We start from the raw sequence: 16,167 nt of genomic DNA on the forward strand, positions 1-16,167 counted from the left end.
CTGTTATCACTCAGTCAATCACCGATTATTAACCACAGTTCGACCTTAACGAATCTGAATGGGAAATAACGCAAAATCTCGAGTTTACCAACCCTCGCTTCTACAAAAGTCACTGTTCGTTCAATGTCCGGTCTTTCAGTGTAAAGAGGGGAGCGGGACCCAATAAAGATTTTCGCTCAGACGAATTCGTCCGCAGCTCTCCTCTCTCCCTCTCTCGCGTGTTGTCTTCGTCTCTGTTCATAGCATAAGATAATCTAAGTCGAATAAATTAGTAAACATCAAAACTCCCTTTCGTTTGCAAGTGCAGTGCCCTTTCGTCTCATTAAATTCAATTTCGAAGTCATAAATAAAAACTCTGCATTTCACAAATTAAATTAATAAAAACTTTTATTAAATATTCATGGTGACTCCGACGTGATTGCAGGCGGGAAGTGATTTAAATTTATTGTGTTTAATAAACCTCCGCGTCGGTCGAAATTAAGCAGCAGCCAGAAGACCCAGAAGCCCGATCAAAAGACGATACAGGGAGCCAAAGAGGGAAGTTGCTGAGCGGACCGAATCGGCTATACAGGTATAAAATGTTTAAAAATGAAAGGTAATCTGTGGCGTTTTTCTAAACCATTTCGGCTCACTTTCAACTTTTTGCATTCGTGTAAAATCGGTAGATAGTAAGCATTTAACACATAATTAATTAATCAAAAAGTGAATCGCTTTGGTTGTTAAATTGCTTTTTAATTCCCCAACAGATCATAGACAGATCAAGACAGGAAAAATTGATTTATTTCGTTTTCGTTCTTTACTGTTACTTGTTGCTACAAGAAAATTGCGGGACATTTTTGCGCGCATTTTCTGTCCTAAATTTGCTCCGCCATTTTCTAAGCCTCAACGTTATTTTCTTGGGTCTTTCCATCCCGCTTATATATTCGTTGCCTTTTATTTATCGGCAGGGCATCATTTTCCGCTAAGTGTCGATACATATAAAGGAGAGAGCCGCCGGCCGAATACCACACATACACACTCTCGCACTGCTATCGCTGCCAGTTCTTTCGACCTCTCTTTGCATTTTCGTTTCTGTCGTTGGACAAGTGCAAGCGTTGTTGTGGTTTTTCATAGCGTTTTCGGTATTTTGGCTGAGCTTGAGCTACACTTTAAATTTTGTGCTTGCGGCGTATTAGTGCCACAGAAATTAACAAATAATATATTATTTTATTTCGAAAATTCATCAACAAGTCCCCTGCTTGCCTATGTTCGGAATATACCACTCGTAAATTTGTTATTTTTTTATTTTATTCTTTTCAGAATTAAAAGAAATTTTTTATCACGCTTCTTTCATTCTTAAAAATTTTACTAAACAATAACATGGCGAGCAAAGATATCGAAGCGCTTAAAAATAAACGAAATGGAATAATGAGGAGTATATCCTGAACACAGCAGTATTTACAAGAGATAGTTGACTCTTAATCCAGTCTAATTAGAATTTTGATTAGAAATTTTGAATTTGCACATTGCAAATGCTTCTTTGATTCAGAATCAAATCGATGCAATAGATACAATGGATTTAATTCGCGAGGAACTGGAAGAAACTGTCGTAATGGCTAAATCATTATTAATTTTGGTAATAAGCAAAGGCACTTCCCAATGCCGATTGCCAAGCGTTGCCCTTCCAATATTCAGCAGCAAGCAATCTAAATTAAAAAATTTTATAAGCCTGTGTCCAGCTCACCTTTTGGCAAATCTTTTTTATCATGTACGGCCACAAATTAATTGCCCAATAAGTACAGTTGTCCTATTGACTGACACCGAGATCACTTTGCATTGGATTAAATCCCATCCCTCGTCCATGTCCGTTTTCGCATCAAACCGAGTAGCGGAAATCCAAGAGTGGTCGGAGAAGGCAATTTGGCGACACGTCCCTACGAAAGTAAACCCAGCGAATATAGTGACTCGAGGATGTGACGTTGTAGATCTCGTTTCCATTTAGCACAACCTATCGTATTCGTGGCAAGCCACCGTACAAGTCGTACATAGCCTTGTTTGTGTGTTTTGTATCCAAAGCGGTCCACTTAGAGTTAGTGTCTGACCTTACCACTAATGCTTTTTTATTGGCTTTTCAAAGGTTCGTGAGTCGCCGCGGGATCCCGGAGAAGGTGTGGTGCGACAACGCGACCAACTTCGGCGGCGTAGACCGAAAGAGTTCCGGGCCCGTCTGGAGGAGGAAGAGAAGTGTCTGTAGGCATTCGCATCAAAAAAGGATGCGAGTTTGCGTTCATACAGCCCAGAGCACCTCACTTCGGCGGTCTATGGGAGGCAGGTGTGAAGTCTGCAAAGCACCTGTTCCTTCGGACGGTCGGCAACGACCTCTTGACCGCAAAGGAGCTCGGGACTCTCATCGCCAGCGTAGAGGCGGTGATAAACTCGAGGCCAATCGGAGCTCTAAGCAGCGACCCCAGCGACGGCGAAGACCTAACCCCCGGGCATCTTCTGATCGGCGGCCCGCTGTTGGCTTGCGGCGATGGCGCAATGGGTTGTGTCACAAGCACAGGTTTTAGCAGCGATGGTCCCGGGAGTACGTCTTGAGCCTGCAGAGGCGGCCAAAGTGGAACCAGGAGGTCCCAAACGTCGACGTGGGAGCGCTCGTCGTCGTAGGAGCGGACAATATGCTGTCCCAGCAGTGGAGGATCGGGCGCGCGGTGGCGGAAATGAAGACAGCGGAGAGAAAGTACCGGGGCGCCATCCATATTTTGGCGCTCCTACCTTTGCAATCCTGAAGCACGTCGTCCCTTCAGAGGGGGCGGTGCTCATTCAATGTCCGGTCTTTCAGTGTCAAGATGAGAGCGGGACCCAATAAAGATTTTCGCTCAGTCGAATTCGGCCGCCGCAGTCCTCCCTCCCTCTCTCGCGTTTTGTCTTCATCTCTGTTCATAGCATAAGACAATAGGAAACGCTATAGTCGAGTACCGCGACTATAAGATACCCGTTACTGTTTTACACAATTTTAAAATATTCATTTTGCTAGTGGAAGTTCACAAGGCGCCACCTATTGTCAGAGAAAACATGTTGAGTAACTGATAGTGACGTCACTGCCCATGTGTGGCCTTATAACATAAATTTCTTCATAATTATTAAAATAATGTTCCGATTTGAGAAATCTTTGGTATATCGATAGATATTAACAGAAATAAGTTAAACAAGGTTTATACATACCGAATTCCAACTTTCTTGCTCTAATAGTTCCCGAGATCTCAACGATTTTAATTTTTCGTAATTTGTGGGCGTTAGAGTGGGGATGGCAGGACGCTGAAATAAACTTGCGCTGTCCCGGGACCTCAAGAATCGCCATGCTTAATCTCAACTTTGTGTCTTGTATAGCTCCTGAGATCTCAGCGTTCATACGGACGGACGGACATGGCTCAATCGAATTCGCTATTGATCCTGATCAAGAATATATATACTTTATAGGGTCGGAAACGCTTTCTTCTATCTGTTACATACTTTTTAACGAATCTAGCATACCCTTTTACTCTACGAGTAACGGGTAAAATAAACCAAGTCGAATAAATTAGTTAACATCAAAACTTCCTTTCATTTGAACGCGCCGTGCCCTTTCGTCGCATTAAATTCAACATCTCATCAAAGTCATAAATAAAAAGCCTGCATTTCACAAATTCAAATTAATATAAAAACTCTTGTTAAATATTCATTCACCACATTGACTTACTTATTGGAGCAATTGTGTTATTTGAGCTGCTGATTAAAAGCCTCTAAGCGCTAATCCTTAATTTCTTCAATTCAGAAATTCAGCACTCAATCGGAGTCAGAGTCGATTTTTGGTCGATATTGGCAAATCGACAACCATTTCGAAGAAGAATGCTCTACGCGAGCAGCTACTTCAATAGCAGTACACTCGGCTGGAATCTGGCCAATATTCGTTCCTGCTTCCTGCCAAAACTCGGTTTGATGATTTAGGAAACTCAAATGAATGTGATGTGTTGTACGCAGGTCCCTCAATTCAACCAAAAATCTTTACTACCTTGGCTTTGATTATTTAAGGTTGCACTGTGCGGAGTCGTCTGCGAAATGTGTCGTTGTGTTAACGATAAGCCGGAAGACGAAATTGAAATGAACTCGCTTGAAAAGCCTGCTGCGTTTTTGCCAATTCGAGCAATGCAGCAGATATCCTGTGATGAAGAAGTTTAGTTAAATTAGCAGCCAAGACAAGACCAGTCACAAAAACATTTTAGGAGGAGACAGAATTAAAGAGGTTGTTTAAATTTGTCAACAAGCTAAGAACCGCTTGACAAGGGACCTTTTCCGGTTCGAAAATGGTGCGCAATCGAGACAATGGCGCAAGAAGGAGTATATGTGCCGAATTGGAAGAAGGCTTTAAAGTTCCACGACTGAACGGATGTTGTAACGTCGGTGGGTTTTGGTATTGTTGGCTATCGCAATAATTAGCGTCCTTACCGCAATTATTACACTCGTCTTGGTTGGAGTACATGTCAATGATCGCAATTGATGATTGTTTAAAGTTTCCACGCTTTGTTTTACAGCATAAACTCATCCTGTGAAATTAATGGATTTTGTGATGCAAGAATGGCCGCGTACGGCCGACATATATGGTCGCTCAGAATATTAAGGTTTGGTTTTATCGAGTCTTCTTTGCTCAAAATCAAGAGTTTCGCCCTGGAAGACCGTCACCATTCCGTAGCTGGGTAGGTATGGACTTGAAGCAAATACCGTCACGCCAGAATCCGTCAGACATCTTATCTCATGGATGTACATGTCTTGAGCTATTGGGATAAAGTCTTCTCAACGAAGGATCGGAATTCTTAATAACGGATTTTTCTGCATAGCCTGATAGCAAACTTCGCGTCGAGAAGCTCTCTGAGCGACGACGTATCACTGCTTTCACACGAAATGGATATTTCACGTAGCTGAAAAATTCGAAAATTCTATTGCGAAAATCCAGAGAGATTTCGGGTACATAAATCGGTTTCTTCAAACGAGCAGAATGGATTGAGTAACCGATTAGGAAATTATAGGCGGTACTTATCTGCTTATTACTGTGATTCAGCGTGTGCACTTTGCAGAAGAGCACAAGGCACTTACTTCGAGGATTCAACGTCGCCAAAGAGCAGACTTCTTTTATTGATCCCTTTTCTAGATGAAGAAGGTCTAATGTGCGTCGGCGGATGCCTTCAAATTCTTATTTGGCTTTCGATGCCAAGCACCGAATAAATCTCCCAAAATTGCATCGCGGAATTTCAGTCATTAATCAATTCCATCGCAAGATTCAACATGCAAGTTAATTTGGTCCGACCTTTGTAATACTATTTTTCACTATCACTCAGGCCCGTCAGAGCAAGGATCCGTTAAATAATAAATTTGGTGAAGTTTTACTTATTTATTTCCCCTAAACCTGTTAGGGTAAAGGATAGTACAAATGGGTTTACAATAATTATTTGTTACACAGCTATGGCTGCGGAGTACGATCTTAGACTAACTTAATGGTCTGATCCGGCTGCAGCTAGATGCCTTCGTCTGGTCGCAGCGCTGTCGCCAAGGTGCCGGCTCAGCATTGGGTATCCGGTTGCTGACGATCGCTCGCTGCGCAGGTGTTCTGGCCGGGAACTGTGGGATTGTCCCCAGAGTGCGGAGGCGGAGGCGATTTCTTTGATACGCGTGTTGGCCACTTCTGGCCGGGCCCTGGGTGATTGCCCCCAGAGGGCAGTGTCGGCGGTTCCTTATTACGCGTGTTGGCCACTTCTGGCGGGTCTCCGGGTGATTGTCCCCGGAGTGCGGAGTCGGCAGTTTCCCTATTCTGCGTGTTGGCCACCGGATGTGGCCCGCAACTCGGCATTTCCCAATTCGGGAACTGGGTGTGTTAACTTTCCCCCTTTTAAGTGGTCGCCGTCCCGGTGATCCGATAGTTCAAAGTCATCCTTAATTCTTGAATTGGCGTGGACTTTGGTCTTTAGATGGTGGTAGCTGGACCGGATGAACTGTTATCTTCTTACAAACAAGCTTACAAAGCTTTCTTAAATTTCTATCAAACTTAATAGGCTGCTTGTCTTTAAATTCGCCAATGTCAGAGCTATCTAACAATATTTAATTTTTCTAGAGTCAAGTCCATTAGAGTGTCATCATATGCGACGACGATTCTATTTTGAGCCAGAATGATTTCTAAAAGATGTGTTTCTTTATTTACCGTGAATTTTTTAATTCGTAATTTCGTTTGTAATTTTTTAATTTGTTCCTTTTTTGTCTGGAATTTTTTTAATTTGATTAATCGAAAGTTCATTTAAACGTTCTTAGAATTTAATATTTAATTCTGTTTTTATTAGTTGCTCTTGTTTGAATTTTACTTGCTCCATATCATTAAAGTCAAGTGTACCTGCAACAACTTTTAATATTTGTCCTAATTAAGTTTATACTCCTAGTTTATACTCCTAGTGTAGAAAAATATAGATGGATATAAAAAATATAAAAGGATGGTTAGCGTAGATTGTCTTTGTGGACCATCCTCCCTCTAACTAAGACCGTTGTCCCCAGGTCTGCTTCAATAGTTTCCTCCGGGCATAGTGGTGAGAGCTTGTTACCTAGTCTTTTATTCGCTTTTAGAAAAACTTTTCGCCTTCCCGATAGTCCTTATAGGTCCTATTTTTAGTTTACCTGGTCAAGCGTCTTCTCCTGTGCTTGTTAAATTTTCTTACTGCTTTCTCTATCGAATGAAGGTATCGGAGTTTCTTGTATTTTGCCATGGAATAGATTTTGCAATTTGATGTTATTTCTGTTGCTAACCGAAGCATTTTTGAGAAAAAATAATCCCTAATAATTTGTTTTACATTTTCCTGTGCTGCTCGGTGGGTCCTGCTGTACGAGGTGTGTTCAAAAAGTAAGGTGACTCTTCAAATTTCGCGAATTTCAAATTTTTCGATTATCGATTTTTTTGTTTTGTTATATTGGTACACTCTTCCCTAACATCTGTACCAAGTTTCAATGGAACATCCTCTTTTGTTTGGTTGTGAGAGGCGTAAAGTTACAAGTTGTTTTGCGAGCTCGGCGATTTTTTGCTATCGAAAAATATGGATCAAAGGATTTGGATTTTTTGGCCAAAAACAACACCACAATAATGCCTCAGCCACCATATTCACCGGTTTGGCCCATGTGACTTTTTCTTGTTCCCAAAACTGAAGATAATCGAAAAATTTGAAAAATTTGAAATTTGAAAAGTCACCTTACTTTTTTGACACACCTGTATAACTTCTAAAAGGTTTCGATAATCGAAAAATTTGAAATTCGCGAAATTTGAAGAGTCACCTTACTTTTTGAACACACCTCGTATTTCGTTATGACAGTTTCTTTCTATTCGGTTGAGTCCGTTATGTCCTGTACAAAGTTTTTCGTGTACTAAAAAGAAATGCTAGGGAAGGACTCTACTAGTCGGTACTGAATAAACGCTAAGGTTGGTTGGGAGCAATGTATTGCATACGAGGTGTGTTCAAAAAGTAAGGTGACTTTTCAAATTTCTCGGGCAACATATTTTCGATTATCGTTTTTTTTGTTTTGTTATATTGGTACACTCTTCCCTAACATCTGTACCAAGTTTCAATGGAACATCCTCTTTTGTTTGGTTGTGAGAGGCGTAAAGTTACAAGTTGTTTTGCGAGCTCGGCGATTTTTTGCTATCGAAAAATATGGATCAAAGGATTTGCATCAAATTTTGTGTAAAAAATAAAATTAAGTGCTCTGAAACACTTGAAATGTTGACAGTGGCATACGGTGAAACTGTTCTGAGTAAAAAAATGTGTACAAGTGGTACAAACTCTTCCAAGATGGCCGGGAAGATGCCAATGACCAGCCTCGCTCTGGACGCCCAAGCACGTCAACAACTGATGAAAACGTTCAAGCAGTGACGAAAATTGTTTTGGAAAATCGTCGAATCACTATCAGAGAAGTTGCTGAAGATGTCGGTATATCGCTTGGCTCGTGCCATGAAATTTTCAAACGTTTTGGGTATGAGTCGTGTGTCAGCGAAGTTTGTTCCGAAATTGCTGAATTTTGAGCAAAAGAACCGTCGCATGAGCATCGCTCAAGAGCTGTTGAATGACGTCAACGACGACCCAGATTTACTCAAAAGGGTCATAACTGGTGACGAATCATGGGTATATGGTTATGATATCGAAACCAAAGCCCAATCGTCCCAATGGAAGAGCCCAGACGAGCCAAGACCGAAAAAAGCAAAAAATCGCCGAGCTCGCAAAACAACTTGTAACTTTACGCCTCTCACAACCAAACAAAAGAGGATGTTCCATTGAAACTTGGTACAGATGTTAGGGAAGAGTGTACCAATATAACAAAACAAAAAAAACGATAATCGAAAATATGTTGCCCGAGAAATTTGAAAAGTCACCTTACTTTTTGAACACACCTCGTATACTACCTCCGCGTTTACATCATCTTGTAATGCTTCCATCAGATTTTGCCGGTTGGGGATTCTGATTATGTGCCTGACAATGCTCTTAAACAAGAGCATCCACCGAGAAAATATTTCCATCCCCGATTATTATTTGGTTTCGGAAGCAGTTTACTGGGTTGTCGGTTGTCACGATGGTGTATGTTAGGGACTCTTCGCTATGAATGGTGGCTACGTCCGATTCCTGTCAGTCTTCTAGGATGTTAATGTTTTGGCGAGATAATGCGTCTTCCACGAAATTTTCTTTTCCTGGTTTATAAAACATTTTTTCGTTAATAATCCCTTTCCAACGCTTCAGCTTTGCATTGGGATTTTGTTTTGGGACTGCAAAGATAAGTGGTTGATGATCGGTAAAGATGTGCAACCCTTTTGCTCCGTATAGGTAATTCCGGAGGTTTTTAAGTGCCCAAACAATGGCAAGGAGCTCTCGCGCATTGGTTTTTAATGAAACACCTGTAGTAGCTTGCTATCCCTAGAAAAGATCTGAGGTCAAAAAGTGTTTTTGGTGGGGGAAATTCATTAATAGCTTTTACCTTTTCAGGTGAAGTTTGGAGTCCCCCTTGTGACAATGAAGCCCAAGTCCTCGAGGCTATTTTCAAATAACTTTGATTTCTTTTGGGATACTCTCATACCTGCATCTAAGAGCTTGGTTAAAACCCAGTCCACGTACTTGACGTGGTCCTCTTTTCTTTTTGATATATAATATTATAACGTCGCCTAGATAAACGTAGTATATTTTTGATATTTCTTCTCTAAGGACGGCATCCATAGCCCTTTGGAAGATGCTTGGGGCGTTTTTAAGTCCAAATGGCAAAAAAGAAACAGAATTCAAAATTCGTATTTGCCATTATTTATGGAGAAGGCTGTTTTTTCCCTGTCCTTTTCCGCCAGCTCTATCTGATGGAAGCCTGATTTGAGGTCGAGTGTAGTGAAATACTGTGACTCGCCCATATTCGACCGAATTGTCGAAATTGTAGGGATAGGATATCTATCGTGTTCTGTTTTCTGGTTTAATTTTCTGAAGTCGATAACTAATCGCTTCTTCTTATCCCCATTCTAGTCTATACCTTTTGTATCTAGGTTTGTTATATGGGGACCTGGATGGCCTTATTACGCCGTCCGCTAGAAGTTGTTTAACCTCTGCATTGACGAATTCGCTTACACTCATGGGGTGTGGGTACGACTTGGAGTACACCGGTTCCCCATCAGTTTTTATTGTGGCTATAGTATTAATATTAAATGGAAGTGCTTCGTCTGGATCAGCGTAGGTTTTATGATTTAATCAATCATTTTATCAAAGGTGGCGTTAATTTCCACGGGAACATCATCATCATAAATTTTAATAAAGTTGTCCATTTCTGCCCTAGTGAATCGGATCTTTTCATCTCCGTTGTTTGTGTGAAGAACATTCTTGGTAACACCAAGCAAGTCAAGGTCGATAATACCACGAAGTCTTTAAGGTTATTTAAGATAAAAAAGGATGATTTTTTGTTAAACACCGAAACTAAGCGTTTTTTATTTATTTTAGTAAAGCCATGGATTGACTTTACCGTAATGGGCCTGTGTCTAAAAGTAATTTTACCTCTCTTCCTGCAACAGTGCTTGTAATGTAGAGGAGCAGGGATTTTATTCTAAACAAGAGGAAACGCTATAGTCGGGTGCCGCGACTATAAGATACCCGTTACTGTTTTACAAAATTTTAAAATATTATTTTGCTAGTGGAAATTCACAATGCGCCACCTATTGTCAGAGGAAGTATGTTGAGTATGCTTATAGTGACGTCACTGCCCATGTGAGGCCTTATAACTTAATTTCTTTATAAGCAGCGAAATAATGTTCCGATTTGAAAAATCTTTGGTAAATCGATAGATATTAACAGAAATAAGTTACACAAGGTCAAACGAAGGCATTCATAATAATATTATAGACGCCACAGTTTTCTGCGGTTTGTGGGCGTTAGAGTGGGCGTGGCTGGGTGCAACTTCGTGGCAAGTTGCAAAGGCATCTTCTTAATAGGTGCTTCTAAGGAAAATTGTGTAGATCTTATAGTTTTTGAGATTTTTGCATTTTTGGTTTTTCGGGTTTTGTGGGCGTTAGAGTGGGCGTGGCTTGATCGGAAAAGAACAATTCGCATTGAGAGCATCATAGAAACCTACATGTTTAATCCGAACTTTCTATCTCTTATAGTTACTGAGATATCAGCTTTTTTAGAAAATCCGAAAACCGTCTTTTGAGCCTTGTGGGCGTATGGGTGGGTGTGGCCGGATATTAGTACCACTATAAGATGCGTTGCCATCTAAAGATTATACTTTCTGAAATTCAACTTTCTAGCTGCAATAGTTCCTGAGATTTCAGCAATTTTAGTTTTTTGCGATTTGTGGGCGTTGCGCTGTCCCGGGACCTCAAGAATTTTCATGCTTAATCTCAACGTTGTATCTGCTATAAATCCTGAGATCTCAGCGTTCATACGGACGGACGGACGGACGGACGGACGGACAGACGGACATGGCTCAATCGACTTCGCTATTGATCCTGATCAAGAATATATATACTTTATAGGGTCGCAAAAGCTTCCATCTATCTGTTACATACTTTTCAACGAATCTAGTATACCCTTTTACTCTACGAGTAACGGGTATAAAAATTACACGAATCTTCCTCATCAAGATCGTTTTCTATTTCATAATCTTCGTCGTCAGATTTTTCCTCTGTCATGAAGTTTATTTTTTTTGCTTAGTTGACTGCCCTTTTTACTATGTTGTGGGCTGTCTAAATATCATTCTAGAGGAGGGGTCGACCTCCATTGGCTCTGGTGCTGGTTGATCCTGATAAATTCCTGAGTTTATGTGTGGTCTCTGTTTAAAGGAACCATTCTGATTGTTGGCTCCTTTTTTGAGGGTTAACAAAGTGAGGAGTTTTCTTAATTGGCCCTGAATTTTCGTAATGGCTCTGGGGATTTTTTCAATCTGCTTGTCGCTGGTTGTTCTTCTTGTATGCTTTCTCCTCATTGTGTCGGGCGAAAGTTGCCGCAAAAACGCTTCTTTCGTTACTTGATTCAGCTTCCTGTGCTTATGGTAATGCTGATGGCAAGTCTCGAGGTTGTGCCGGAAAAATTATTTTTAAGGAATTTTTTAACCCAGATATGAGCGCATGTACAGCGTCATGTGCTGCTCATTTAAGATGGCAGCTGTGGTTGCGTCGTGTGTCATAATTGATTTTTTTGTTAAAATCGTTAGCTTCCGTTCTATTTCTTCATAGTATTTGAGCAGTGGTAGCTCTCCCTGTCTTGACAGACTTAATTCATGTTTGATAACGTGCGTCGGAATTTTGTCCGTGTACGTGAAATCTAGGTATTAAAGGAGGATAACATTGCAGCTGCTGCTCCTGTTACTTTATTTTTTAAAATACCGACGGCTTAGTAGTGTCGACTACTACCGTCGTATGGTTCAAATACTTTATAGGCCCCGATGGCGTAAGTGAGTAGGTGAGCAAGTTTAACTCCCCCATAACGGCAGCTAATATTTTATCGATAGCTCTTGTGCCCCGGTTATGGTGGCCTTCATGCGTGTAATTTGTTCTGGCTGCATTTTAAGCGGCTGTGGGTTTGTAACGTTAAGGGCACTAGATCGAATAAATGCCCCCCTGCTAGTGGTTGGTGGCTAATATGTCTTAGTTTCTTCTTCTTTCTTTTGTCTTTCTACTTTTGTGTCTAAAAGTTTCCTATACTCTGCAATAACGTCGTCGTCTGACTCGGATTCTTTGTTAGTTCGGCACATGGGGTCGTTACTTAATTTTAAAAAAAAAATTAGTACATGGGCAGTCAGAATTTTATTTAGAAAAAAATTCAAAAAAAAGCTTGTTGGCTTTCTTTAAATATCAATGAAATACAATTTATTCATAAGTTTTTTTCGAGAGAAATAAATAATGATATTTACTTCAAATTAATAATGTTCCCACGGTTAAATAGCGCGAATTATTTTCTTTATTTGGTAATTCAGACAAATAGCCTACTCACATTTCGTATGTTTTAATTGTTGCTGCTGTAGTCGTCGCTGGCACTGTCGTCGCTGTTGCCGTCGCTGCCGTTGTCGTCGCCGTTGAAGTCGCTATTGCCGTCGCTCTTGTCGCTCTCACGGTACAGGTGTAACGCCTCACTCGTTATTTTCTTCTCTTTTTTTTGAAGGGGTGGGAGAATTTTTGCCGTTTCCGTTGTTGTTTTTTAATTTCACTTGCAAAGTTCGTCATTTTATATCTCTTCTCCTGAATTTCTGTCGTTCCCTTGTTTTATTTTCACTTGTGGAGTTCGTAAATTGTTTTCTTGGCTTATTTGATCTGCCAATTTGGTGCACTGCTCTTTTTGTTTTTTACTTAATTAATTGTTTTTTTTTTAATTATTTCCGATTGCAATTAATTTTTGTAAATGCATTAAAACTGCGTATCGCGTGAGTCGGTTACGTTGAGCCCCAGTTAATTTGGACCGACCTTTGTAATATTATTTTTCACTTTCACTCAGGCCTGTTAGGGTGCCGGATCAGCATTGGGTATGCTGACGATCGCTCGTTGCGCTGGTGTTCTGGCCGGGAACCGTGGGATTGTCCCCAGAGCGCTGAGTCGGGGATTTTTTTAATACGCGTGTTTGCTACTTCTGGCCAGGCTCCGGGTGATTGTCCCCTGAGTGCGGAGTCGGCAGTTTCCCTATTCTGCGTGTTGGCCACCGGATGTGGCAGTTTCCCAATTTGGGAACTGAGTGTGTTAGCTTGCACGATCGCAGAACTTGTTGGTAGCTCTGCGTCAAGCATTCCGGCCTATTAGGTGACTCATCACTAAATGTTCTTCAGATTAAAAAAGTGAAGTAAATTAAGTAAGTAAAATTTACTAGAGCACATCATGATGCATTATCGCGCCGCTCCCAGAGGATCGTGTTCAGCCGAAACGTTTATTTATTATCTCTGTAGTTGAAGTCCGAGATCAGAAACAGGCGCCCACAAAATGATGCATAGCTTTTTTCTTTTGTTTTGTTACTAATGCTACGCATTTGGAAGTAATCGAGGATCTTTCAACGCAATTATTTATTGCATCCCTAAAAAGATTTACAAGTTTGACGATTTGGTCGGATAACGCAACCAATTTTGTGGAATCCAAAAACGATCTGAAATGAGCAGAGCGGCCATGAAATTTGCGGAAATTTCACAAACTAAAGCATGCATATATGGAATAAAACAACGAAGACGCTAAGCCACGCTATAACAACAACGAACGCCTTAACAAACGCGTACAGGAATCGTCATCACTCATTTCTCAGGTGTTTTAAAACTTCATAAAAATAACCTTTGTTAAGCATAATTCTGTTTGGGACTATTAACTTCATTTTGGATTCAGACACTCGTATTTTTATAAGGTAAATTTTGTATCTATTTTATTTATTTTCTGATAAATTCATGTTGTGTACAACAATATATCTTTTCCGTTTTCCACTTCTAGTCAATTTTCCCAATGATGTTATTCGTAGAGTAAAAGGGTAAATTAGATTCGTTGAAAAGTATGTAACACGTAGAAGGATCTCAGTAACTATAAGAGATTCAAAGTTGAGATTAAGCAGGCAGATTCTTGAGCTCCCTAAGCAGCGCAAGAACGCTCGCTTTAACGCCTATAAATCACAAAAAAAAAGTATGTATATTCTTGTGATAAAAGCGCATCTTAAGGTAAAACCGCTATTTGGCCGCGCCCACCTAGCTTTAATATTTTTTGTAGAATCGCTGAGATTTCGGTAACTATAAGTGATAGAAAGTTGGGATTAAGCATACAGTTTCTAATTTTGCCCCCAATGGGTATTACTTTTTCATCCACATCCCACTCTAACGCCCCCAAAATGCGGAAAACCAAAAACGTTTAAATCTTGGTAGCTAAAAAAGCTAGAGAGTTCGGATTAAACATACATAGTCTTGAGATGATACCGCAGCTCGGATCCGTATTTTCATGGGGCTACTGCCACTATAACGCCCACAAACCGCAGAGAACTGTGGCGTCCATAATATTAAAATGTATGTCTTGGTTTGACTTTGTATACTATTTCTAGTTTATGTCTATTGATTTACCAAAGACTTTTATTTACTATAAATATTATTAAGAAATGTAGGATATAAGGCCGGACATGGACAGTGACGTCACCATCAGCAACTCAACATGCTTTTTTGACAGAAGGTGGCACTTTGTAAGTTTCTACTAGCAAATAAATATTTTAAAATTGTATGAAACAGTTACGGGTATCTTATAATCGTGGCACTCGATTATAGAGTTTATTCTTGTTTTTACGTAACTTTTGTATATATATCCAAATAGGATTGGTTAAGATTGGTTAAGAAAAGACATATTTGAGTGCCATAAGATGGTTTTTGGCTTTATGGTTATTAAAATCTTATTCACACATTTGAGAACATATGTTATGTCACTAATACTGAAATATCTTACGTATCTAATGGGATACCAAAACACGAATAATAAGAACTGTATATATTTAAAATCTATGTATTAGAAAATTTGCATTAGTTTTTAATGTTTTAATAAATTTATATTAAAAGTGCTAAATATTATTTATATATATATATATATATATTAAATATTATGACAGTATTAAGTAATAATTAAATTATAAAATTTTTTTTATAAATGAAGCTTACAGCTTGCTTACAGAATTATAAATTGGGAAAAAAAATATGAAAGCCATTTTCTTTTTAACTCGTATGTCAGCGTAGAAATTTAATTTTTTTTATGTTTTTTTTAGATGGCAACAGGAGGTCTCCGAAACCGTATTTGATACAGTCAACTCAGAGACCGATAAAGTTGAGCAAAAAAAAAAATCAAAGCAAAAGCAACATTTCGATGCAGATGAAAAGGAATCGGATTGCATACTACATGGGTATATAAAAAAACTTGGAGGATCTTTTGCGTCTGTATGGCAAACCAAATATGCCAAGCTATATCCAAATAGGTAGGTATGTGTGCGCGCTTACATAAAGTCAAAAAACAATATGAAACACTATACTATTACGATTGACTTGAATAACCTTGTTGTCAGCGTCTTAGTTTTTTCCGAATTGTACACGTCGTGGGCGAAACTGAAACCAGTTCCACTGCAATCACATGAATACACATGCCTGACCCAAGTTTCCAGCTTTATATATATAGTTTCTGATATCTCGTTTGTTTTTAGTAATAGTGGGCACAGGTGAATGCTGAATACAAAAAAAAACTTGCACTGAGCATCTTTAGAATCTGTATGCTTAATCTCAATTTCAGAAGTTTCTAAAATCTCAGAGTTCATAAAGACTGACGGACAGAGGATTGGACTGACTGACATGTCTAAATTGTTGCGGATCCTGATCAAGAATACATATACATACTTTGAATAACACCTGTCGTCTTGTGAACTGCGGAGTTGCCTTAAACAGCTCCCCCTACGCGTAGGTCCAAAGAAAGGTGAACTGCAAAGGCCTATGGCTATGGCGTACGGAACGTTTTATTCTGTAAATTCATTAAATTAGTTTACAATTCAAATATAGCTCTTCTTCTTACCGCAGTGTGCCCTCCTACTATTCACAAGACAGTGAAAAGGCACTTTTCGGCGGCATTGACATCAGCAGGCTCAAAAACTCCCTCTATGTTGGGACTCCCTCTCCACTTAGGACGCTTTT

The 16,167-nt window shown here is 39.8% G+C and overlaps 1 protein-coding gene across 2 annotated transcripts in view; it reads left to right on the plus strand.

Moving 5' to 3' along the window:
* LOC108116045 (G protein-coupled receptor kinase 1) overlaps nt 1-15,551 on the plus strand; it is a 264,251-nt gene extending 248,700 nt beyond the window's left edge. Inside the window, exon 12 of one of the 2 annotated variants that reach the window (XM_041818096.1) lies at nt 15,258-15,551. In XM_041818096.1, the coding sequence (XP_041674030.1) occupies nt 15,258-15,468 (211 nt within the window). In that variant the 3' untranslated portion in view covers nt 15,469-15,551. The remainder of the gene's footprint in view (nt 1-15,257) is intronic. The other variant, XM_041818095.1, reaches the window with a different exon arrangement.
* The last annotated feature ends 616 nt before the right edge of the window (nt 15,552-16,167 follow it).

This window comes from Drosophila eugracilis, unplaced genomic scaffold, assembly GCF_018153835.1.
Source record: "Drosophila eugracilis isolate 14026-0451.02 unplaced genomic scaffold, ASM1815383v1 contig_2148, whole genome shotgun sequence".
Lineage (NCBI taxonomy): Eukaryota > Metazoa > Arthropoda > Insecta > Diptera > Drosophilidae > Drosophila > Drosophila eugracilis.